The 26688-nt window shown below is 45.4% G+C and overlaps 4 protein-coding genes across 11 annotated transcripts; 2 read left to right on the top strand and 2 right to left on the bottom strand.

Moving 5' to 3' along the window:
- Positions 1-506: 506 nt before the first annotated feature.
- On the top strand, positions 507-1035 carry LOC6590413 (V-type proton ATPase 16 kDa proteolipid subunit). The gene has a single exon (XM_002016390.2). The coding sequence runs from the start codon at positions 538-540 to the stop codon at positions 1033-1035; it is 498 nt and encodes a 165-aa protein (XP_002016426.1). The 5' UTR covers positions 507-537.
- Positions 1036-1248: 213 nt separating this feature from the next.
- Positions 1249-1554, top strand: LOC6590412. The gene has a single exon (XM_002016389.2). It carries the CDS (start codon positions 1249-1251, stop codon positions 1552-1554), a length of 306 nt encoding a protein of 101 aa, XP_002016425.2.
- Positions 1555-1584: 30 nt separating this feature from the next.
- On the bottom strand, positions 1585-3153 carry LOC6590355. Its single transcript, XM_026986157.1, has 3 exons — positions 2555-3153; positions 2307-2484; positions 1585-2232 (listed from the first exon to the last, which is right to left on the bottom strand). Exons 1-3 carry the CDS (start codon positions 3151-3153, stop codon positions 1585-1587), a joined length of 1425 nt encoding a protein of 474 aa, XP_026841958.1.
- Positions 3154-5794: 2641 nt separating this feature from the next.
- Positions 5795-26395, bottom strand: LOC6590354 (protein kinase C, brain isozyme). 8 transcript variants are annotated; one of them, XM_026986150.1, is made up of 15 exons: positions 26379-26395; positions 22027-22426; positions 21224-21250; positions 18339-18370; positions 18189-18268; positions 16703-16817; positions 9130-9258; positions 8125-8281; positions 7714-8065; positions 7478-7651; positions 7327-7418; positions 7053-7254; positions 6803-6991; positions 6595-6735; positions 5795-6524 (listed from the first exon to the last, which is right to left on the bottom strand). In XM_026986150.1, the coding sequence occupies exons 2-15, from the start codon at positions 22236-22238 to the stop codon at positions 6372-6374; spliced, it is 2055 nt and encodes a 684-aa protein (XP_026841951.1). In that variant the 5' UTR covers positions 22239-22426; positions 26379-26395; the 3' UTR covers positions 5795-6371. The 8 variants fall into 8 exon arrangements, with proteins under 8 accessions (XP_026841951.1, XP_026841950.1, XP_026841949.1 ...); XM_026986149.1 differs by lacking the exon at positions 26379-26395 and adding an exon at positions 23544-23558; XM_026986148.1 differs by lacking the exon at positions 26379-26395 and adding an exon at positions 23114-23323.
- Between the last annotated feature and the right edge of the window lie 293 nt (positions 26396-26688).

The following is a 26688-nucleotide window of genomic DNA, read 5'->3' as shown; positions in this document are numbered from 1 at the left end:
TGGTGAGAGTATCGCCATTGTTGGCAGTGGACTGGCAAAGGCGACAACGATCATACAGCGAGCAACCTTGTGGTGACAGAACCTCGGTGGCCCACTGTTTCTCCTGAAGCTGGACAAGTAGGTGAACTGATCAACCGAAATGAAAATGGAGGCACGTGATCGGGGCAGCTCATTAGGCGTATGTGTGCCAAGCTTAAGCATCAACATCAGTTCTTCATGAACTTTCTGTCTAAACTGCAGGGTAAGTAGGGGTAGTAGAACGCGGTTCTGTGTCTTGCATAGTATAGTATAGTATAGTAAACTATAATTATGTTAGAAGTGTAGTTTAGGCACATCTACATATGTCTGCTATCCATACGATTAAGTTAACCATGAGTTTCCCACAATCATTAAGACTGTTAACATTGGAAAAAAGGGATTTTGAAAATAAATCGAAACCCATTGTTTGATCCAAACTTCATAACTTTTCCAAAACAATAAATTGCCCAACTTGCATTATTCTCTAGTTTAAAATCTTTATTTGACTCGGTACCAATAATGCCCAGGCTAAAGGCACATCACATAGACCCTGAGGCAACGATTGATCAGCCGCAATATGCGTTCTTCTTCTGTATTATGGGAGCCGTGTCAGCCATTGCCTTCTCCACGCTGGGAGCTGCCTATGGGACTGCCAAGTCGGCCATTGGCATCTCGTCGATGGCGGTCAAGCATCCGGAGCTGATAATGAAGTCCATCATTCCCGTGGTAATGGCTGGCATTATAGCCATCTATGGACTGGTCGTGTCGGTGCTGTTGACCGGTTCGTTGATAAAGATGTACCCCACCTACAAGGGATTCCTCAATCTTGGCGCCGGTCTGGCTGTGGGTCTCTCAGGAATGGCGGCTGGCTTTGCCATTGGCGTTGTGGGCGATGCTGGTGTTCGTGCAGCTGCACAGCAGCCGAAGCTGTTTGTGGGTCTCATTTTGATACTGATATTTGCCGAGGTCTTGGGTCTCTATGGCCTGATAGTGGCCATCTATTTATTCACCAAATGAAATTTCAATAAAAGTGGGACATCTTCAGATCCCACAAGTTCTTCGTAAGCGAGGCGTCACTTGTGTTTGTTCGTAACCGGTTCTCACATCTGTTTCATGGGGGTGTAACTTTTTCCTCGACATTCTATTTGCTCAGTTGGATGATCTGCTACTGCAATGGTTGATCAGTTTGAGTTGAGACATTGTCGGAGACACTTCGCTTCTGGTGCTAGAATGTTTCTTCATTTCGTCGGCTTTTGGATGGTGCTTGGCGTCTGTCTTTTCCACGTTCAATCGCAAGATAACACAACTGTTGCAAGAAACACCACAGTGGCAAGAAACACTACGAAACTTGTGATGGTGCGTCCACTGCACAAGAAGGAGGATGAAAAGAAGGATATGATGCACATCGTCATACATAAAATACTCCCGGGGGATCCGTACTACAAAGTGTTCGATGGAGACCAAGCCAAAGCACGACGCTACACCAACAAGATCTGGCAACGTCTCCTGGATCGTTACAATACCATGCTGATATAACTTAAGTAATGTTTATTGAATGGTCGTTTACTAAGTGATTATAATAAAGCTAGAGCTGAAGATCGAATCATCGTTTGTGGCCGAGTCTTTCGCGTGCAGGCAGGAGCTTGATCTGGTGGTGAACACCTCTGGCTCTGGATGTCCATGGGAGTGGGAATGTTGTTCCTCTTGGGAATCCTTCACTAGCGTAAAGGTGCCCACAGCTGTTCTACAGTGAGCATCGTTCTGACAATCGGAGTCGCTGGCCCAGCTCGCGCAGCCACACTGCATCGCCTCGTCCGCCGGCAAATGATGGGGCGCCACACTGCTGACCACGCACTCCTCGGCCGTGGGTTGCTGTTGGCGTCGGGTCCGACATCGGCGCCAGCTCCGCCCAATGGCACGGAAGCAACAGATACCCATGCACACATCTGAGGTGCCCTTGAGGCAGAGAAAGAACTCTGGCATAAAGGAGGGATTGATCACGGCGTACACGACAATGTTCAGGGACAGTTGCAGGGCATTGAGCGTGATGCAGATCACCTCCACCTTCTCCATCACCGACTCATCCACTTTGTTGGTGTCGCCCCCGAAGAGTAGATTGAGCGAACTCTTTCGTGACGTCATGTGCGCCGGAAGTTCACCGATCATGTAGAGCGTTATCACAATCACAATGCTCACCGTCAGCTTCATTTGGTGCTGCGAGAAAATATTGATATTAAACATCGTAGGAAAAGCCTTCTCCAAGGGCATAGTTCTGTCGGCAACTGTACCTGGTATCGTTTGATGGTGGTGCGAGTGTCGCCATTGTTGGCAGTGGACTGGCAAAGGCGACTCTGCTTTGTCCACCGTCGAAAGGCAATAATGATGGCTGTGTTTCCGATCAGCAGGAATACGGCTGGCAGCAGGGCCAACAGGGTGAAGCTGAACCAGTTGTGCACCTTATAAAATCTGCAGAAAGAATGGAACAGTATTCCGTGTAGAAAGTTGACCCATCAATCCAGCTTCTCACAAAACTCACGTGGAGTAGTAGAACTCTTGCACATGACAGGTTCCGTCCTGATCCACATAGAAGACGAAAAAGTATGGTATATTGGCAATAACAGAGACGGCAATCACGACGGCGATCATATAGCGAGCAACCTTGCGGCGACAGAACTTCGGTGGCCCACTGTTCCTCCTGAAGCTGGCCAAATAGGTGAACCGATCCAGGCTGAGACAGGCCAGAATCAGGTTGGCGGCTCCTGTGCTGATGCCGAACAGCGGCGTTTGCCACCGGTAGTCGTAGGTGATCCAGGCGGGGCTGTAGTAGAAGTAGCTGCGCGACAGCGCCGTTAGCGTGATGAGCAGACAGGAGACGCAGTCCATCCAAGAGAGTGCCGCCAGATAGGTGAAGGCCGAGGGCGTCATCTTGGGCCGCATGAACACCACCGCGTTGATGAAGTTCGTACACAGACCGAAGATGGAGAGCGTGGGGACCACTAGGCCGTACAGCACGAAGTTCACCACCGATGGCATGCTCCTCTGGAAGATGCACTCATCGCTGTGGAACGGCATCTCATGCTGCGGGTCCAGCCCCCAGGGGCTCACAGTACTGCTGATTGAATTCAATGCGAACATGGCAGATGGACGATGGACTGACTCGATGGATGGGATGGCTATGTCGACGGATGACTGGCAGCAACTGGCAGCGACTGGCAGGCGATGCCTGGACACGTCTATCTAATTGTCTGCAAATTCTCGATAAGATTATCTAACGCTAACGGACGCATCAATGTTAATTTGTCAACGCAATCAATGATAACGAGCCCCGACTGATGAGGATGACTCGCTCTCGCATTTTATCTGTCTATCTATTTGTATTGTATCTATATTTTCTGCTCGGATATTCGATATTCCTTACTACGAGTTGTACATTTATGATCAGCTGCTTTGGAATACCTCCATTTGTAGAAAGTATCACAAACATACTCGTATCATAAATCATCTGAAAATACCTACCGAAGATTCAGCTATGCAAAGAGCCGTCGCTTCGAGTAGTTGTTGTATCTGTACACACCCAGGACACATTCTACACACCCACACACCGGTGGGCGTGCATTCCACAGATAGATAAACACGGCCCGTTGTGGGGACTCTGTTTGGTTTTAGTATTTAGATATATTTGTATTTACTTTCGGGTATTACGAGTATGCACATTTGTGTGTGTGGTACGTACGAGTATATGCCGAAGTCCGATTGTATGATTTTGTATTTTTTTGTGTGTTGTTTGTCGGTTTGGCTTGGCTCAATAAATTACAGATTACATTCGGGGTGGCCTCTAGGCATGGCATAGTACTACAGCTTAAGTAAATGTACATATATAACGGAGCATATATGTACATACATACACAGGCATTACTTAGTTAGTGACTGTTCAGAGTTTTAGAGTATTCAGTGAAAGGGCTTCTGTAGATGTAAAAATAGTTTTGCTTTGGTTCTAGATTTAGTTTTTCGAGTGTTTTTCTTTTGGAAGCTTTCGTCTACTCTCCAGATATCAAATGGTGGCTATCGTATCTTTTTTTCGGATAATTTCACATCGATTTTTCGTAGATGTAATGCATTTAGATATCTATTTTTGTTTTGTACTAATTTAATATGCAATAAAAATACATACATATGTATGAGACTTTGGTTTTTAAAAAATGTCCTTGAAATTCATCAGAAGTAAGCATATAAATATGCAGTGTACAAATTTTGGCTGTAAATAAAACTGAATGCAGTTGAGTTTTACCAATATGCACTCATAATATGTAGGTATGTATATGTCTTTCGATAATCAAAATTACGAGTATTCAAATTGAGTAATTCTCAAAAATTTGAACAGACTTGACTTGGAAATGTTTGCTTCATTTATAGGTATATTTTAGTTGGTTTTTGGGTTTTTAATATGTCATAAAATTCATTAAAGTAATTCAGACACACATCACATACATCTAAATTGTACACAGATTATATTTTAGTTATGTATATATTAAATTTATTTGTTAAAAATACGAGCAAATTTCATCTTTATCTTCACGTTCGGAGTACGATTGCATTCGGGTTTGACTTTCAGTAGCACTCATTCTCTGGATAAATCATTCTTCCCTCAGTGCCGGGGACCGAGCATATTTAATTTTGATCATTTTGGTTATCTTAGCTTACGTTTTGATTTCAAATTTGGAGAGTTAAAGAAAATGTTTAAATGCTTCAAGTTCGGAGCTATACAATTATACAATTTATACGTTTTTTTATACTTTGATGTTGTTATTTATCGAAATGTATTGTGTGATTCAAACTACTTTAAAGATACACCAACGAACTGTCATGTAATTCTGTTCATTTTCTGTAGATTTTAATCCCTTATTCCCTTAGTTGGCAAAACGTTCCACTCCTACCACGATTTGCATTTTAATAATTTGTCTATAAATAGTTGTAGCCTCTTGTGGCCAGAATTCTGCTATGAGAGAAAGATACGGAGCTACGAGAGGCACAAAAGCTTAGCTCAGCTGTCGCTAATCATGGAAAAATTAGTATATGTACCTTAATGATAGCCGATACGATAGGGGGTGTATGTCACATACGAGTACATATGTTACACGCTTAAAGTAGATTGTCTTTAATCCATAGTTAGCAGCTAGTTTCATGTGTAGTAGGTACTAAAGTTCTCGAAACTCGAAAACAATCTCCAGCGGGGAGCGTAGTCGTCTCGTCCTCCCTTTTTGGGTTACAGTTTTATAGTTGTACAGATTTACAGTTTTATAGTTGTACAGTTTTACAGCTTTACAGTTTTAAGTATTTACTAAGCTTAACTTATTGCTATGCAATTTGTTAATTATGGTACATTGAGACTCTATGCCAGCTGTATATATAGACACGCTATATATACCTTAATAATGGTTTTGTTTTGTTTTGTTTTTTGTTTGTTTGTTAAATAAAATGTAAAATTAATTGAATTTACACGCACATTGATATATTTGAATGGAATTAAAAGATTACGCTTTCTATGATATTTCTCAGCTTAAAAATTGAATACACGATTAACCGAATTGGTAATTGCTGTGTTGCTTGCTTGCTTGCTTTTCTCTAGATATTTCTCTAATGTAATTTATCCGTTTTGTATTTTTGGCGAACCCAGTTAAACGCGATTTCGATTTGATCGTAGTGCCGGGGCGAACACTACAATCGAATGACGTTTGAACCTGACTCCAAACTCCAAACTCCAAACTTCTAACATCTCTGATCTTTCAATCGTATATGTACGATTTCCAATTTTATTTATATATTCAAATCGATTAGATTTCTACAAAACACTTAGATGTTTGCTCAAAAATAAGTGAACTCTCAATTGGAATATTTAAACATTTAAAGCTTTGAAAAGTTGTTCAAAATTGGACTGAAACGATAGATCGCGGATCGCTAGAATGCTACACAGAATGAGAAACGGGGGCGGGGTGCTTGAATATTCGCTATGGTTATGGCTTAGATATATTGCTTTCCTTTGGCTGCCAGGTGAGACTTGAGATGTTGAACAGTATTCGATTATTGCACAACTGAAGGTCTGTTAAACAGTTAAAACTTAACAATCGATTAAATGTAAATGTACATATATATTATATAAATAACAGAAAACAAACAGAAACAGAAAACTTAACAAAGAATAATTGCTCTTTAGAAACTATAAACTATAAATTATTTATAAATACATATAACAAATTGTCTTTTTGCATTGCCAAAAGTTGTTAATATCGAATATCAAAAGAGATTTATAGGGCACAACGCGCAGATTGGGGATTGTCTCTGATCAGATCAGAGATCTATGGGAGGATTACGTAGTCGGGATTCACATAGGAGAAGCCAACAAATTCCGACTGATCCAGATTCATCATGAATACCTTATCCGTGGGCGTCAAGTCTGTTTTCTCTGATGTGAACTGCTTGTCAAAGTTGGACACATCCTTGCGGTGTTTCTACAGAGGCAGAATAAAGAAGGGATGTTCGGGAAGGATCAATTTTGTACAAAATATTCCATCTACTCACAATCTTTGGCTTAAACGGTGGCTGCACTTCGCGGTTCTCAATCTTCTCCCAATCGATGCGCCGGAAAAAGGCATGCAGACGCACATCCTCCTCGCCGGTGGGACCACAGCCCAAGCGTTTGTTCGGTAGTTTGGTGAGAAACTAATGGTAGAGGAGACATTCACCTGTATCTGTTATCTGTATTCATTCTATATTTGCGGCAACTTACACCCTTGCAGGCCTCTTTGGCCTCCTTGCTGAGGCTCTTCGGATAGGATACATTGTGATCGGTGATGGCCGCAAAGAGCTCCTCTTCATCCTCGCCATCGAAGGGCGGCTGACCCACCAGCATCTCGTAGAGCAGCACTCCATAGGCCCACCAGTCCACAGATTTGCCATACGGCTGGTACAGGATAATCTGCAATGATTCCTCCTCAAATCAAATGCCATCCATAAATAAAGCCGCCTGCGAAACCCACCTCAGGTGCTATGTAGTCCGGAGTGCCGCAGAAGGTCTTAGTCGTCTTGTCGGCCATAATGTTCTCCTTGCACATTCCAAAGTCGGCAATTTTCACGTGTCCATCCGCATCGAGAAGGACATTGTCCAGCTTCAGGTCGCGATACAGGATCCCCTTGGTGTGCAGAAAGAAAAGTCCAGCGGCTATTTCCGCTGCATAAAAACTACAAAGAAAGGCAGCACATCAGAGATGTGAGTTGTGGGATGGAAGGATGGATTCAGAGTTATCATCTTACACTGCGACTGGCTCTTTGAATTTGCCAAACTGTTGGATCTGGAACATCAGATCACCGCCGTTCACATACTCCATGACAAAGAACAAGCGATCCTAGAAAGGAGGGAATGATAATCATCTAATCTCTGGTTGGGTTGGGTGCGAGGACTTACCAGTGTCTGAAAGCAGGAATGCAACTGGACCAGAAATGGTGGCTTCTCACCCAGGGCCAGGACGCGCTTCTCGATCATGGTGCACTCGACATCGTCGTCTTGAATGATCACATCCTTCTTGAGTATCTTGATAGCATACAGCTCCTCGCTGCCCTTGCGCTCTGCCAGCAGGACCTGCGGCGGCGGTAGATCGTTATGCATTAGGAGATCTGGATCTGATTTGGAAGATCACCCACCTTGCCAAAGGATCCCTTGCCCAGGACCTTGATGAAGTTAAAGTCGGTGGCCCGGATCATGTCCTTCTTGGATATGGACGAATGTGTGTTCGTATCGCTGCGCATAACCAGGGGCTTCTTCTGCGATGGCTTCTGCTTGAGCTTGAGCAGATCCTGTTCGTCGTCGGCACAGGGCACATTGTAGTACTCGCCCTCGTCCTGGGTGAGCAGCTTGAACCACCCGTTGGTGGGGTTCTTGATGATCTCCGAGATGCCAAAGGACAGGGCGCCCATGAAATCATTCCGCGAAGTGCGATCCCAGTCCCATACCTCGATGAGGATACGTCGATCCTTGTCCTCGGGCTTTAGGTCACTGCGGAAGGGGAGACGATTCTTCATTATATGGACTGGACTCGGCACGGATGTACCCACTAGGTGATGGTCTCGTTCCAGACGGGATTCAGGCAAGCCTTGATGGTGCGTGTCTTCTTCTTGTTCTGGTCCTTGTCGTCCGGAATGAGCTTGACCTTGACATAGGGGTCGCTGAGTCCGTTGGGATCCATGGGTATGAGATTCCGACCCTCTATGACTGCAGTCAGTGTGCCACAGATGTAACAGAGAGTGGAGCAAACAAGTGGGATTAGACAGTGGCTAAAGCAGTATCGCAATCACTTGAGTGGATTGTAAATTATTGTCTACCATTCCTGCGACAACAGACCACAAACTATGTGGGATGGGCTCCCAAGTCTGCCGGGAACAAAGCCACCACAGTCCCAGAGGGCGTACATAAGTGCGCGAGAGGGGGCGTCCATTATTCTGCAGCTGCATTCCGTTTGGTATTCATTATGTGGCATTTGTGCCTGTTGCGAAGGAGCACCGAAGGGGCAGGAATACAAAGAATTTCCTTAAGCGCGCATAATGAATTAATGCAAATCGCAAGCAATTTGCCGAGGAAGAGCCTGAGCCTGCCCAGAAGCTGGAGGACAAGGCCACCCCCGCAGGCCCGAAGGACCTGCAAACTTTCGTCGCCGCACGACGCCAAGAAGATACGAGATACAAAGACGGAAAGACTCGAGAAGATGTAACATTTTAAGCGTGTTGCTTGGGAAACTTTGCGGCTTCTTGGGCGTACTTTGTTCTCCCCCCAACCACCACCCCCTTATGCTTTCTATATTCTGTAAACTTTTCGCCCCCGCAAGGCAGAGGGAAAAACTGTTCGGGAAAAAGTAGGTACAAAACTGGGAATAGCCAGAAAAGAGAAAACTTTTTCTACAACGCCATAATTGGTTACAATGCTTAAGCGGCTTAAATTTGTATGTACTTTCCCAGCGGGGATGGGGCGGGGGCTGGGGATGGGCCTGCGACCTACACTGGTCTGTGGTCTGTGGTCTGTGGCAGGGTCTGTTTGTCTGTCTGTGGGGCTTGCTTGGCACTTACTCTGGACAGTGAGGAGGTTGTCCTTGACATTGATCACGAGATTAATGCGTCCCCGTCGCTCCGTGTGATCGCATCCGCAGAGGCTTGGCACATTCTCCTTGCAGCGGGCATGCACGTTCATGTCACATGCTAGAGGGTTTTTGCGGAATAATTCCAGTTAGAGGCGATACTTTGTGGATGTTAAAGGCAGGTAGAAGGGTTGAAGGGTGAATAGCTGGGGCTGGAGAGCACGGGGAAAAGTGAAAGATGTGGCACAGACACACACACACACACATACACCCGTAGACGCACACACAGGGGGAGTACTTACCTGGCTATCGCTGGAAATTCTTCCTTACCTGATGTTATCCAACCGATTAAGGGGGCTTCCATGGGAATCCAATCAGAATCAGTACATATGTACATACTATAGCCCATGCCACCCGTATACATACATATGTAACCCCCCACCCCTCGTCATGGCGTTACGTTTTGTTGCCACCGGAAATTGACAAACTGTTGCATAGTTTCGAGGCAGCGCTCACTGCCACTGGCAGTGCCATTGGTGACTGCTTTTGACAGCAGTGCCGTGGGAGCGTTCAATTGGAAATTATTTGCGAAAATCGAATTGTAATTCATTTTCCACGGAGCACTGTTTTTTTTTTTTTCAATTAAGGCGCGTTGGCCATCATTCCCAATCCCCACTCCCAGCTCTCTATCATCATCCTCAGCATCAGCGTGATTGGGCATCGTCCTGTTTGTGTTGATTGCTTCAGTTCCTTTCACATATCCGTGGCCCTTCTGTTCTGGTCTTTTCTTTTCTGTTGCTCTCTCCCACTCCATCCGTCACATTCCGCTTTGGTCATGTGTAAAATTACTTTCTGCTGTGCCTGTGCCTGTGCCAGTGCCCGGCCTGGTCTTAGTGTCATTCAAGCGGACGCGGCTCGTACCGCTGCGTATACGTAATATTTAAGTTTCGCTGGCAAAACGCTGGACCGGGCAAAAACAGACTCCATGTGCCACAGAATGTACGAAAATATACACAAGGCAAACTGATAAAGGGTTTTCCATTGGCGTGCCAGAGAAAACAAACACAGACACTCTCGTATGCCTCACTGATTGCATGTGTATTTTCGGCGCACGTGGGTGTGTGTGTATTATTGTTCATAATGTGGCTATACTTGTATCTCTGCATCTGCATATGTGGTGTATTTATTTTTGCCCTCCCACTCGGTTTCGTGAATTATATTTTGTTTTTCTTTTTGGCATACATCAGCGGACATTTCCCTGTTTTTGCAGCTGGGAAAGTTTTTCCTCTGATTCGATTTTCAGTTACCCCAAAAGAAGAGCGTCGGCATTCCATTGGCATGGAATATCATATTTATTTGAATATTTCAAGAGCCTCCTCCGTTATATCCCCTTGGAACCCCGTAGTCATTAATCTCTAGCTGGTTATAGTAGTAGAGCTCATCTGCTATTCCATATGTTATTCCATTTTCTGCCTTAAATACGCAGCACTTCTCATGATCCTCACAGTTTGGATGCTCCACGACTAGTGTGCAGGGAGCGCCTCGTTGCAGGCAGGCTCCGTTTGACCCACAGACTGCAACATGGATCAAGAAGTCACACCTTTGAGTGCCCCGAGGTGGAAATATACTAACAGTTGTGTAAAGCCTGGCAGCGATATCGGAGCAGCGGCAGGAGGAAGGCGGCCAGTAGCCAGTACTTCGTGAAGGTGTTGGCCATCATCAGCGTTCACTCTCAAGACTATCGCTGAACGGGCAATTCCAGAGCTCTTAATATACATATAAGTCTTTGCCGCATACCGAATGGTTTCGCTTCGGTTGAACTTTATTCAGAGTATCCCAAGTGGAGCTCGAATTGCTGGAGAGAACGGGAGAATGGCTCGCTTTTCTTTATAGAACGCAGATTGGGTCAGACACAGCCTTGAAACCGTATTAGATTTCAATCAAATTGTGGATTGTATTTGGGTTTTGAACTAACTAAAGATCGTTGCAGTTCATGCATATTCAAATATGTCTTTCCCTGGTCGAAAGCGACTTCGCAGGACCCGCTCTCTTGGGGCATTTACCATGAAGTTTGATGCACAGCATTTCTCATCGTCAGAGCACACACCGGATTCAATCACGATGAGGCATCCAGATAGTTCCTTCACGCACATTCCACCACCGCCGCAGCCTTCAAGAGTGATTGATATATAGATCAATAGTATAGTCCTGGAGGTATACTAACGAGTAGCTGAGCCATGGATCATCGGTAGGAGAGCAAACAGTACGTAGAACAGACATGCCTCCATTGTGGTATATACGAGTATATATTATTAAAAGTAAAAAGCTTTATTGTCCAGCACAATACGGGTTTGTACTGGCAACCAATTGATTCGATTTGCATCATTTATGATATTTAATCTGGATTTTCTAAGCAGAAACAGCGGACGATTCGGTCGAATGGAGGCAATAGCTTTTATGGTATATTTCGAGGCATGATAATCCTTACCTTACTCTTATAAAAGGTATGTAAGGCCATTGAGCGTGCAACAATGCAAACAAAAATAAATAAAAATACGCTTGAGTTGATGTTTTGGTCTTTGTGGGAAGGTTTCGTAACTAGACCATTCGCTGGCCCTCAAAGGATGCCCTATATTTGGAAAATTCTCCGACAAGCAGCCCCCACACAGAAAATTAAGGCGCGTGTGCGGGGCGACAATTAAAGTTGCCAAATATTTATCCACTGGTTGACAGACTCTCAATTTGTGGCATGCACGTGCAAATTGAGTCCAACAAACAAAAGCAACGTGAAAATAACACGGAAATTAACAAGTTTTTAAGAGTGCAAACAGAAAAAAGAAAAAAACAAATGCAGCCAGTGGCAGGGATAGAGCATGTCAACAGCGGCAGTGCCAACAAACAAAAGGAGCTCGCTCAAGTGTGCACAATTCCCACACACACACACACAAACCCCCTACTGCCACACACACACACACACACACACCGAGGGCAAGTGCACACTTGAGCTGGAACAAAGCGCCGCTAATTGTAAATTGCAACATTCTAATATTCTAAAAACTCTGCGGCTAACGGCGGGGCATCCAAAATGCAAATGCAAATGAGAAACGAAACTTGTGCCGCGCCGACACCAAAAACGAAAAACGATAAAAAGATTCAGTTCGGGATCCGAAGTTTTGGATACCCTTGCAGGGGAATAATTCGTAATTACGAAACGAACGGACGGATATGGTATATACCTATGTACCATGATGAAATTATATAAGGTGGTCCGCTCCTGCAACGCGCTCTCTTTTCGGGTCTTATTTTGTTTAGTACTTCTCTCACTCATCAAGCCTGGCGTCAAAGCGCTCTCTTAGCACTGAGCGTAATATAAGACCCTAAAGGGAGTTAGCGGACCACCTTGTATAATTTCATCATGCTGTGCTCTGTATACCTCTGCAAGAGTATACAAAGAGAGAGAGACACTAGACAGAGGACAGCGACAGACAGCGAGTGTGTACATGCGTGCGGTTGAGAGGGTTAAGACGCCATTATCACTCCCCGTTCGACATTACCTCGACACTTGAGACCCTTATGCGTGATGCCGTGCAGCAGAGAGCCGCAATGATCGCAGAACATCGGCGACAGAAAGGTGACGCTCTGCCATTTGTGGGGCATTTGGTGTGCCTAGTGGTGCCGTCGAGGATCGTTGGAAGCGGAACCACAGGAGGAACAAGTTGTAGAAGAAAAAGGAAGAGAAAACTAATGGAACATTAACGCTAGGCTCGCCTTAAAGTGTGATTACATAGTACATAGTATGTGTGTGCTAAGGGATGAATAACGATAATTGAGGTGCAATTGCATAACAAAATACGAGCACAAGCCAAAATGAGACAAAAGGACAAAAAGGACACACTGAGAGAATGAGCAAAACCGAAAGCAAAAGTGAATAACAGTCGTTGGTTTGGTCGTTTGGTTCTTGTTTATGAAAGGTTTTTACTGTCGCATGCAATGCCTGTAAGTCCGATGCCACTTCAGCAGGCACTCTCTTTCGCAGCACAGAGAGGGCGATCAGCCCTAGCCAAGTTACACATATGGTCTTAGGCGAGGTAAGGTATTCATCCCGTGCAGATAGACCCCCTATATCTAAGGAGGTTGCGAGGTTGCTTCAATTCAAGAGCCCCAATTTTGGACTCTTTTTAAATCCACTTTGGCCCCTTCGACTCGAACACCATCCGGCAAATGCAAATGCAAAGTGCAAAAAGTTTTCCGCTGCTCTCGCCTCTGCTAATGAAATAAGCGCGACGCTAATTGAGTTGCAACTTCGACGTCCCATGTCGCAGGCGGTGTTAGAATTAGATGTGCGATGTGCTGTGCTCGCGGTCGGGGGGGGGGGGCTATGCGGTAATGCGGTGGGTGTTTGGGTGTTTTGGGGGCCATAGAGCAATGGGGGGGAGGGCAAGTGCTGAGTGCCTAGGTCCTTGCTGGCAGTAAAACACAAATAACCTTTTAAGGCTCTCCCGATGCTCTGTCAGAAGACAATTGCTGCCTAATCCCCCAAACCGCCTCTCACCCTTGCCCTTCTCCTTGCCGACTCGTGACATTGACGGGCAACTTTTAGAGGTTTCCCTTTTCTTGTGTGTGGTGGGCATATACTTTCCGGTGGCAGTGTCAGCAACACCCAACACACACACACACACACACGGAGACAGTTGAGTCTTTAGTTTGTGGGCGGTCGAGGATTGGTGGCCTGGTAAGCAAGGACATTTGATAGCATTATGCGCATGCATGAGCATCCACTGAGTAGTTTCCCCACTGCCTTTCGACTATTTTCGGGGGGAGGGCAAAGGCAATTTGTTGTTTGACTCTCGCTCGCTGGCTGCTGCCAAGGTTCAACAGCTGCTCAGCCGTTAATATCCCTTTTCCACCAAAAGACAAACAGACGGGGGCCCGTACGCCACCCCAACCCCCCCGCCTACATACCACAGGCAAGGCTGTCGTCTGGGTGACCTTGCCTGGTTGTGGCAGCAAAAGTGTTGCCTACTTTATGGGGCAGGATGGGGCAGGATGGGGCCGTACGCGACACACATACGAGCATGTAGGAGGCCGTGGTTGCAATGATTTTCCATGAATCCCGAACAGAAGGTCAGCTCGTGACCTTCGATAGCCACAGGTGTTGCCTGACATTCGATGGAGTCCTCCTCCAATTGGATTTTCTTGTCGTGCAACTCCCGCTCCACCAAAGCCGTGACATTTCAACGCCGCCACGTTGTCCTCCCTCTTTTCCAATAAATCTTTCTCACACACTGACACACAGACACATAACCATTTGGCTAAAACGCCCACATTGGACGCCTCCTCATTTGCCACGTGCCGTATTTTGAAAAATTTGTTGCAGCAAGAATTTATCACCGAATTTTTGTCTTTCCTCTGCTGTCGCCAAACAAATTCATCCTTCGTCCTGCCCCGGCACGTGGCTACACCTCTCTCTACTCTTTATAGCTGCTTCATGCTCCTCCATGGCCATCATCTAGCTAGATGGCAGCTTCAGCTTCCATCGACTCCATTCAAAGTAATTTTTGATATATAAAACGCTATCATATACGACCCGTAGTCGTATAATATAACTGCCAGCATATTAACAACCGATGCCCCAGATAACAAATGGGAGGGGTGGTGGGTGGTTTGTGTGGCAGACATTGGCAAATATAAATTGCCATGTCATTTATTCCGACAACGCAGATAAGAACCGTTTGTGGCGTAGATGGAGCGAGAAGAGTCACGAATGTTGTCCGGGGGGAAGGGGCAGGATTGTGTCCTGATTGTGGTCTCTCAGGGGGCGAATGGGGATCGTTCGTATCGGATCAGATGGGATCTGTGTGCCACACACACCATCTGGCGTCATTTGGCGAGCAGCAGACAAACTCATTTGCTTTTCAATTTCCGCTTGAGTACAAATTGGTTGCACAGTGTATATTTTCTCGCACTCCGAAAAGGCCATCAAGTGGGTAGCATTTTCATCTGATTTTGTAATCGAGAAGAGGGGCAATCAGAGCGGGGCGGGGCGGGGTGAGGGGCCAACAGGTGTGAAGCTGAGCTTTAGCCATAAATTGATTTGTCTACTGTCTGCCCCAGGGCCCCACCAAAAGACGCCCCTTGCTTGTTGCCGGTTTGTGTCAGTGCGTCAAAGAGAATTTGATCCGATTTGGGGCAACAAGGAAACAAATAAAGTGCCAAAAAGATGTCACACAATCGCCCACACACACACTAACGACAATGGCCACATTAAAGCACATTGGGGCCAGATTGTATTACACAGGCAGGCAGGCCGAGGCAGGCACTTGGGGGACAGGGGGGACGCCACTCGAGCGTGTGTGCAATTGATAAGCACTCGATTTGTCAAGTTTTTCAAGTGAACGGCACGGAAAGGAAAGGCATGTCCTGTTGCCATGAGAGATGCCCCCCAACTTGTGGCACAGTTGGTCCAGAGGCACTTCAATTTGGGGGAAATGCTCTCTTTTTAGCGCTAGCTGCGGTGCTTACATTTGGCCCCGTTGCCCGGCTATAGATATTTAAGTATGAATTGGTTTCCGAATGACGGATTTCCCCCACTCGTCGCGAGATCCGTGAAAAGGGATAAGTAGTTACAGTTCCGGGCTTCGGGTGGGTTGCCAGGGAGATCGCATCATAGTCCCAGCCAGCTACACGTGCGAGGCAAAGGCTTCAGTGGCAGCGAGTCCTGGGGCAGCACTAAACGAAAGTTTTTATCCGCAGTAGTTATCCGTTTTTTGCTGGCCCCAAAAATACATCAAAATCATATTCATTTCCGAGCAAATGATAAGCATTGTTCGGGCGGTAGCCCCTCTCTGGGATGCCTCCACTGGTGGTAGCATGTGCATGATTATGCAAATGAATTGGATGCCAGGGACAGGCCAGAGGGCAGAGCCAGGCTACACGTGCCACAACAGAAACCAGAGAAAACTTTCAGTTCTCTTTCGGTTGGAAGCAAACAAAAGGTAAACCCCAGGGATTGGGATTGGAGCGGAGTACGAAAGAGTAAATATATAGAGTATATATATATGCAAAGGTGCGGTCTGCATAAACATATATATGTGTGTATGTATGTACGAGTATGTCTGAATGTATATGTAGGTAAAACAATTTAAATAATTAACTTTTTAGGCCTCCCCATGAAAAGTTGCTCCTTGTTGTTGGCTTTGGCTTCGACGGCAACTGTTGACCAGGTCAAATTGCGTTTAAAATTTAATTTTTGTACTCAAACACACACACAGAGAAGCACTCGAAGGATTCGCCATTTGGGTATGGTATCATCATTATTTACACTGTCAAACAGGGCTTTATGGAAAAAGATTAAAAGTTCAGCGACAGAGGGAATCGAAAGAGCAGCAGAGAAACTGAGAGAGAGAGAGAGAGAGAGAGAGAGGGGAGAGTACTTAAAGGGCTAGAAGAGAGTATAGGGGGACAGATAGCAGACGGAAGCTTATAGAGTGGGGGTGGTGGTGGCGGTGGTGGGGAAAGAGGAAACTTGATATTCTCGGGAATTTATTTCGGGGTTCGGAGGTTACCTGAGCATTTGAGACCCTGGTGGTAGATGCCGTACAACAGCGAACCACAATGGTCACAGAACGTGGGTCCTGCATATGTGAATGGTTCGAAATTGTGTTGAGTTTTTGGTGAGTCCTTTTTGTTGTCGTTGTTGTTGTTGTTGTTGTTTCAATTTCAATTTCAATTATGACGATTTCGATTGCGATTATTGATTTCGTTTGTCGTTGTGGTTGGGTGCGTGTTTTTGTCGTGACAGCGTGATTTTGGACAGCGAATTGAGGTTTTGGTTTTGGTTTTGGTTTGGTTTTGGTTTTTGTTTTGTTTTTTTTTTGAGTGGTGGATGCGCACATGGAAAAGAATACAAACAACAAATTTTTGTTTATGGTAAATAAAACAGAGCACAATGACAAAAACAAAAGAAAGGTTTTGCGTAATTCTAGTGTACACTTTTCATAATTCTAAGCTAAATTCGAAGCACGAATTTTCCCAGTGCTGGGCGGCATTGCCAGGTGCAAGTTTCTCGATCAGAGCCTAAGATGAGCCAAGGACAACATCTTTACATACAGGCTCCGAAATAAACCCATCTTGAGGCGGTCTTATGTCGGGGATAATAGCATCCAACGAGTCTCCAGCCAGGCTTCTCCCATTCCCATCAATCCTAGTCATGTCTCTGTCATATTTTGTTGCCCCACATTTATCCCGAGCCACATTTTTGCTCGGACAGGCCTAAGCAGAGAGATGACCGCATTAGAGAGAGAGAGAGAGAGGAAGAGAACTGCATGAATATATAAAAACTGCGGCATGCGGAGCATCCCCCAAGTGCCCCAACTGCCCCAACTGTCCCAACTGCTTCATAAGCCAACGACAGAAGGAGGAAAAACAGGAATAGCACACAATCGGACGGACGGGGGAGTCTGTGCTTAGGTTTCAAAGCAAAGTTGACAGGCCGTCGGGCAGGCGGAAGGACATGACTGGCTGGGACGACCGACAGGCACCCACCCATCCGAGGACATTGGCCGGGGGGGCGGGGAGAGGACATTGCAGAGCATAGCCGAAAATCCAAATGACAGTTTAATTTGACAGAGCATCCCACACAAAGGCAAGCAGCGGGGGCCAGCGCTGGAAAGTATGCAATGCAAATATGTTATCCTTTGGCTTCGTCGTTGGGACTCGCACTGGCTCGCACATGGCAATGCAGCCCACACAGACAGCCCCTGCATAAGGCTACGGGCTAAAAGCTTGCTTATTAAAAGTAAATCCATTTATATGTATGTATATTCCATATACATATTTGAATATACATATATTTATATGGCTTTGTGGGTTTTTTTAAGGGCACTGCCACTAAAATATTTTCAGTGGAGAACTGAAAATATTTTCCCTCTTTTTTCAAAGTTTTTTATTCATTTTTATTGAAATTTTATCTAGGAAATGCCCATATATATTCATGTATTACATGCATATCTTTTGTGGATGTCGGTGGATGGTTGGGGCACACACACTTACCGAATCGATGCCCTTATCCTTGCCGGGACATATGAAGGTGACATATTCATGGCATCGCTTGTGCACCACATAGGAGCAAACTGCAGTCGGGGGGATGAAGAGTTAGTTGGCGCTTGGCAGATAGTTGGTGGTGTGGAGGGCGATCCTTACCTTGGCACTGAAATCCTTGCTTCCCGAATCCCCTGCACAGAACGGAAGGAAAAGAGAATCGTTAATTTGCAATCAATTTATTGGCAATGGTGGTTTCTGTCCTTCTGCTTCAATTAGCTTTAATATTTAAATCGCTATTAATCAATATTATAATTTCCGCTGGCACAACAATGAAATCAGATCAATACAGTTCATGTGGGTCGTGGGGCAGACCGGAAGGAAAAAGGTTTAAGGAGATGCTTCACAGCACGCTCTCTCGCTGCAAACAAAAATAGTGGCACACTGGTTGGTGTTCTCCGTCTCTCGTTACTCAAGAGACGAGTATCAAGCACACACGCTATTCGCTGCATTGCACAAAATGAGCGATAGATTACAGTTATCGTTGCCCGTTTGAGTAATGCGTGATTTATGACGGAACGTTGCATAAACTGTACTTACGTGACTAAAGTCACTGGAGTACTATCGTAACACTTTCTTTCTCACATAATATTCGCCCTTTCACGCTAGAAAACTTAAAGCTCTTTGGGTTCTCAATGGGCCCACTAATGGGTAATGGCCAGAACCTGCCCGAAGCGGCTTACGTGACCTGTCCGCAGCCGAACGGGTTCTACGGGGCTCTACGTAAATGACTTGACCACAAAACCCTGCTTGTGCCTGTCCCTCTCACATCTCCTATTCGCTGCAATTGGGACAAGGCAAATTATTAACATGCACAGTACTCCCGTACGGAAGGGATATACGAGTATGTACATACATACATCCGCACTCATTTATACGAATATATACCACGCATATATTTTACGAGGGGTTGGGGCTGGGGCTGGCGGTCAAACTTTGGGGCATTTCAAATTTGTTCGCTTAACTTTTAACTGCGGCTGCAATTGACAAAGTTTACAACTTTTCATGGCGGCTGTCGGGGGGAGGGGAAACTTTCGGTGGCAAGTTGAGGGCCGGTGAAAAATGGATCCGATTAGGTCGAAACCAATTCGACAAGCGTCCCACAAATTGAGGGACTGTCTTTTAGCCACAGAAACCCGAGTGCGAAACTGTCCCGTGGTTTTTATATTTGTATAAATTCTTTTTTCTTTGTTCCCGCATTTCCCATTTAGAATTTTAATTCTTTTGTCTCCTGGTGGCTTTTCGCTGTTTTCACTCTGTTTTTTCCCTGCTTCTGCCTCGGTGTCTGGCTGTGTTATTTCGCTACTGTTTGTGAGTCAAATGAACTGAAAAAGCAATTTTCCCGCGCCTGCAGTTATGCTACGATTCTTTTTATATCCAACCATGCATTCATTTTTGTGTGCTGCACTACCGCCCTCCCCTCCCCTCACCACCCAAAACGACTGTTTTTTTATGCATTTCTCATGTATTTTAATTAAGCGAATATTTTCCCCACAGAATGCACGAAAAATTGCCGTAAAAAGATTCACGCTTCAGGGGAAAAGTATAGGGAAAGGGATGGAAATTTAAATTTGGAATTAAAATTAATTAAATAATATTATTTTCCTTTGCATCATTCAGAACCCTTATTGGACTTCCACTGAAATGTGTAGCGTTCCCAGAAGATTCAATTAGGAAGAATTGGAGTTCAACCACCTTCAATCTACAGAATATTGCAGTTCCAGGAATGAAGAGCCTAAAGTTCCCCATATTGTTGGGATTCTGTCCATTGCCAAAACTCAACGTCCGATAATCTTTTAATGGTCTGATTGTCCTATTTTCCGTGTAGCTAACCCTTCCCCCCTCCGTGCTCATCATGTGGTTCTGTTCTCACAAGATGGGGGTTTTCCAGGAATTCCCCTCTCGGTGGTTTTGTGCTATTATGCAAATGACCTGCCATAAACATGGAAAATGTTTCACCTGCTGCCCCGCTAACGAAGGCGGTTGGCCCCCTGGTCTTTAGCTCCTTCTACGCCTCCTCCTCCAACACCTTCCACACTCCCCACACACATTACGTGCCTGCAACGCCTTCTTGCAACGCGTTTGCGTACGTTTTGTGTGTCTGTGCCCCCCAAAGTCCCCACACTATTAATTATATGTCGCTAAAGTGGAGCTGAAAACGGTAACAAAAACCGAACTTAATTAGCTGCAACTCAAAAGAGGCGTATACTGCCATGGGCGTGGCAGGGGGTAAAGTGTGGCAAGGCGAGGTTTGTTGCCATGTTGCTGTTGTTGCTGTTGCTGCTGCTGCTGCTGATATTGCTGTCAAAGCGCGTTAATTAAGTGTAATAATGATGCAGTGGAAGTAGTGGCTGTGGCACTGTTTATCTGTCCGCCACTCTGTCGCACTCTTCACCCCAGCCCCCTGATTCTCTTCTTCTTTTTTTTGGCTTCAATTTCTGCCTTTGGAGCAGCCGGTCTTGTTGCTGTTTAAAGGCATAGATCGATTCTGGGTGCTGTTTGTCGCATTTTAAGCAGCAATTAATATAATTATTGCCGCCATGTTGTGGCTGACAACGATGAAGCGACTGGCAGATGTCCCCCAATCCCGTCCATTACTCAATGAAAGCCAAACCATTCATTAGTTAGGCGGTGGCTTTAAATTGTCAACGCAGCTCTTGGCCGCTTCTGGAGGTCAAAGAGCGTGTGGCATGGAGTGTTTTCTTATTAAATATGAATTAATATCATTGAAATTGCTCGTCAAAGCGTGGCTGAGGGGCGCATCTCTGACTATGAATATTAAGTGTGGAATTAATTAGTCTGTGGGACTCGGAGGCGTATCCTTTAACTGGCCCGAACTGAATTTTAAACACATTGAGTGAGGGTTTAGAAAATGTGGCTTCCACAGCTGTAGAAGCGAATACTCATAATGATTCAAATGACGATATTCTAGCAGTACTTTACTGAATATACAATATGACGAATATTATACTCCAAAATATACCTACATCCAGGCATATCCCGACTGATAGCCGCTGTAAAATTCCAGAAATGCAGTTCAAAATTCGAGTGTTTCGAAAATTCACTAGAGAATGGAGAGTGGCGTGGGGGGGGGGGGGGGGGGAGTGGGGACTTAATGCGCATGAAATTGATTTATAATCCCCCAAACAGGAAGCTCTGTGATGGCCGGGACTTCCAGGACTACCAAAAAGTAAACAGGTAACCCGAAGACGGTCGCTCCTCACATAATTTCAACATCCATTTTTTGTTTGTTTCGAGCTGTTTTCCCCTCTCGTTGCTTTGCTTATTCGTGGGGCAGAGGCGAACAATGGATTAAGACAGATTTCCCGGGGTTTTGCCTAAATTAAATATTACACATTTTAGCTTTTGCCCCATTCCGCTCGTCTCCCCAGGCCTGCCAAGTTTTCCTCGGCGGAAAAGGTAGAAAACAAACAATGTAAGTATCCCATTGAAATGCCTTGACTTGACTTTTAGTATATGTTTTTGTTTCCCTCTCTTTGGGCCTTTGCTTTCTCCGTTTCCATTTCCATTTCCACTTCCACGATGCCTTCTGCTGCCACTTCTTCGTGGTTTTGCTTTGTTCGGTTTGCCTTGTCAATAGAATATTATCGATTCCCTGGCCTGGTCTGGCCCTCTTCTTGCGTTTGTCTGATGTTATGCGAAAGCTTTGTCTGCAATGCACGTGTAGACCCACAAGTGCCCGCCATTGATGGGGGAATGGGGATGCGAGAATGGTTTTCTATGTGTATGTGTCTTGGGGGGGGGGGACTAATGATCCTCCTTCACTTACCAGATGAAGTCCTTGCAGTGCGAGCAAAAGGTGGGCTGCTTGAAGAACCTCGCGATGAAGCAGTGATCCTTCACATTGAAGACATTCTTCTTCTTGAGGGCTCCCTTGCGGAGGCGCGACTTCATTTTGTTCTCGCCCATGGCCTCGCCCTCCGCTCCAGACCCCGCCTGCTGCGACGGGTCGCCACCATTGTTGTCGCCGTGGTCGGACATTGTAGTAATCTCGTCTTGTGTGTTATTTTACTTGTTTTTTGTGTCTGCTGTTGAAATGGTATTACGCTTACGAACTGGTAAATAATCTCTTTAATTTGTTCACTTTTTGCTGCATTTGGTATTGTTGGTTGTTCTGCGCCTTATGACTTTGTATTGTTTATTGATTTTTATTAGGCCTCAAACAGCATCTGACCGTCGTAACAAAACAAATATAAAAACGAATAAAAACAAACTGGATTCATGATTTACTTCTAAAACTTGACTCAATCTCCATTGAATTGTGTCTCCCAGTCCGAAATTTGCATAATTTCGCATTCATCAGGTATTCTTTTCCACAAGCGTTTCGCCCCGATTCAAATTGATTTTTCTCTCAACAAGCCCCACAATTAAATGAAAAGTTGTGCAAAAAGTCACGGCGACTGACGGACAAACAAGCTCATAATTAGCATTAATTTTAATTACACAAAAGAAAAGGTATTTCAACGACATGGCAGTGCTGGTGGGTGGTGGGTTCGTTGTCTCTGTTGATAGGGCGGCGGCAGCGGCAGCGGCATTGCACTCCCCAGAAAATAAATAATAAGTAATAAATATCAAAACTTTTGCATTTCTGTGAATTTTGTGCTTGTTGAATCCGAAAGAGAGAGGAAAGTGTGTGTGAGAGAGAGAGGGAGACGGACGCTCGTGCAAGTAAAAAAACGAATATTTATTTCAAAATTATTTTGTTTTTATTCAACTTTTTGCCCTGCCAATGTTTGTGCCTTGCCAACAGACACGTTCTTGCTGGTCAAAAGTCTCTCAGCGACACCTGGCAGCCACCCAGCTGATACCCTGTAACTGGCCGAAGCAGCCTCCTGAGCCCAAGTAGCTATGCAAACCTTTGCTACCCAGTAGAGGAATTGGCATTGATTGGAGGCGCGAGGCCACACACACACGTAGGCCTCTTAGGGCCACCACAAACACACACACACATACACGGAAGCGACAAGCAACAGTTATTCCCGGGGCCCTCAAGTCCTTGTCTCCGCATTTCCTCTTTTTAGAGATTCGTTCACCCAATTGGTTTCATAGCTATGATCCGGAACTTTTCCATAAAATTACGAATATAGTATCCATAGATTTTGATTTTGATGTTCAGCTCAAGCACTTTTTCACACATTGGGTATTATTGAGTTCCCAGAACTGGCCAAACTTTGTTTACTATTTGCTTTGATGGAGAGTCCACTCTCACTTTCAAATTACACTACACTACACAACAGACTTTGGGGCACAGCACACACACACACACACACACACACACACACGCACGGACTCCGCTGGAATGTTGGACGGGCAGCAGCACAAGCACAGCAGAACTGCCTCTGCGGGCGAACCGTTACGTTGTGAGCGCGGCGCGTGAAAATGTTCTCGCACGAGGCGTAAGCCGAAAGCCGAAATCCGACTCGCATGGGCTGTGGTGAGTTTCGGGGCCTTGCCTGCCTCTCCGCCGGTTACACAAGATGTCTTCTCGGACGCACTCCCTCGAACACATACACACACTCGCTGTTGGGGCTCTCCTCCTTCCCAGCTGCTGCGCTGCTCCTGCTCCTGCTCCTGTTGTAGCTGTTGCTCTCTCGCTTCGCCTCTCAGCTCTTCCGCGATACACGAACTATAGCTTTTCGGCACGTGCGCTTCGCTCGAGTTACGGACACGTTCTGACATGTCTTGGCTAACGGCAGGCGAACCGTAGCGAGCTTTCGAGCGCTCTCTGTAGCGTTAACAGTGGGCTTACAGTGGGACTCGCACACGCTCATTTGCATGGGCGGGGTGCGGGGGGGCCAATTAACATAAGCATAACATAAGTAAGCGGGACGCAGCCCAGCGCCAACGTCAGACTTTGGCTTCGATGACGCCTGTGGCCGATCGTTTTTGGCCGCTAATTGATTCGATTGAACGAAACTTGTTAAATGGCCAAGGGGAAGCCGGTTTTGGGTTTGTACGAGCATATACCCCCCGTTTTTGGATTCAATGGAACGACAAACAAGCCGGTGGGGCAAGGCGGTAGTCTACCGCAGAAGTAACCGGAGAATGGAGAACGGAGAAAAGATGAGCGGAGCTCCCCACGGGGTGAGGGTTGATCTGGTCACAACCGCCAGCCAACCTTCGCCTCCACACGTTCGTCCACCTGCTGCATGCCCCCCCCCCACACACACACACACACACCCATTAGAGGCACGGTGCCACATCTGATAGCCAAGTGTCACGTTTCGCGGTCGCAGACGAAGCCGCAACGATGTCGAGCGGCTAATGCAATGATTATTTATCTGTTAGATACACGGACAGACCATAAACTACGGCAACAACATGTTCGAGTTCTGTTTAGGTTGTTGGTCAGCTGGTCAGCTGGTCATCGAAACACGAAATATTTGTGCAAAAACAGATAAATAACTCTGCCACGCACCCGAAAGGCAAAGAAAATGTTGCGGTAAATTCCTATTGCCAATTCCTCAAACAGCCATTCGCCGGTCGACATGTAAATGGGGCGGGGGATGGTGTTGAAAGGCAATGGAATTTGCGTTGCAAAATGTAGATACTGATACGGGGGCCGATAAGGCTGCTGGTAACTGTAGGAAGAATTCAGTGTTTCGGCAGATAATATTTTTATGAATAATCTGTTTTAGATATCGCCCGAACAGAACCATAAATTTCAATAAGTGGACGTGCGGGCGAGGCAATTACAGCCCATTGAAATGTTTACTCTGATGAAAATTGTTTTCGATACCCTACAACAAATTAGGGGTAGTATGTATATAATTGTAATGAAAAGCTTTCAGAGAGTGAGTTCTGACTGCAGTGTGCAGGGTATTTTGTGTTTGCAATTCTCCCAGCTCTCAGCTTCTTGGCTCATGGCTTGTCTCGACACTTTGGAATGAAATATGAATGTACTTCGAGCTGTAAATATATTTATTTTGTAATTTTTCTGCCCTCTGTGCGCAATTTAGCATTCATTATATTCATGAGTATACCCCTGACATGTTTTGGATTTTTTATTAATGACGGCACTTTGCTAATTCGTTCAGTGCAGGGCACAAGATTTTTCAAACTAGAAAAATGCTCCATCTTTGGATTTGGATGCTGCCGACATTACACACAAATTTGCAGAATCATCGTAAATCGTATCGAAATGGAATGATAATTTCCAATCTGAATTTTCTACTTTCACTTGGACACCCGCAGGTCACATTGAGAGAGATCACCCCCGCTCCCGCTCCCTCTCTCTCTCTCTTGGAGCTTCGGTGCTTCTGTGCCTCTACTTCAGACCCTGATCTGCCTGTGGCGCTACTTCTGAATGCGATCTGCAAACCTCTGCCACTGCTCTGCCAGTTTCTGCCTCCAGACCTGCCTTTTTTAATTTTGTTCTTACTTTGCTTTCCCTTTGTGGAGAGGATAGGTCTCTGGCAGTTCTTGGTTTTGTTTTTTTGATGAGAATTTTTCAAACACACAACAACAATGAACGCAAATTTCAATTAAAATCGTGGGCGACGGTTCAAAGGGCGTGTCATTCACGCATAATTGACACAAATTGGAGCAATGCGATAACAAAACATTTCAAAAGCACATCTTTGCCTTTCCCTCCTCCTCGCTGTTTGACTTATTGTTATAAACTATTGAATAAACATTTTAATTTATGCCAATTAATTTTGCCACAAAGGGGGGTGTGGCATCCACCAATCTGAAGTTAAAGTAAACAATCCCTTGCCCTGGTTTCGGTTTCGGTAACTACAACAGTTGCTCCTCAACTTCTAGCTAACAATACTACTGCCGTTTCTTCTAAATTTTGACAAAAGAGCAACAGGGGAAGAGATATGTATACATGTACATATGTATATAGAGATAGATATACACGCAGAGCGTTAAAATCATTTAATGGGAATCTTCATTCCAGACACAAATCTTCCAGCTGTTGAAGGCATCCCAACCATTTGGCGCACAGAGGAAAAAAGCTACAAATTATCTAGACGTTCGAATGGGAAATGAAAGCAATATTCATACATATGCATGTACATATGTATGTACATTTGTATGTATTTAATTGATATTAATTGATGTCTAATGATATTTCCCCACTTGCAAATTCTTTATATTTTGCACTTGCTGGCCAACCTATGTAATTTTGTTCAGTGCACCTCGCGTTTGCTTTCTGTTTTTGCTTTTGTTTCGTTCACGTTCGCGTTCGCGTTCACGTTTGCTTTTGATTTTTCTTTTGCCTTTGCTTTTGCTGTTGGTTTTGTTGTTTTTCTTCTTGTTGAAAACGACGCATAATCGAAGCGGGAACCGATCGCCATTTATCGCTACCCGGCTGGCGTTATTGAAAAACACTTTCAGCGACGCTCCGTAACGCCGCACGACCCGATGCGTTCCGATTCGCCCTGCTCTTGACTGTGGCGTGGCACACGTACAAGTACTGCTCCCG

The sequence above is a fragment of the Drosophila persimilis genome, unplaced genomic scaffold, assembly GCF_003286085.1.
Source record: "Drosophila persimilis strain 14011-0111.01,24,50 unplaced genomic scaffold, DperRS2 tig00000002-arrow-pilon, whole genome shotgun sequence".
Taxonomy (NCBI): Eukaryota; Metazoa; Arthropoda; class Insecta; order Diptera; family Drosophilidae; genus Drosophila; species Drosophila persimilis.
Note: the sequence above shows the minus strand (reverse complement) of the source record. Positions and strands in the feature narration are given on the sequence as shown.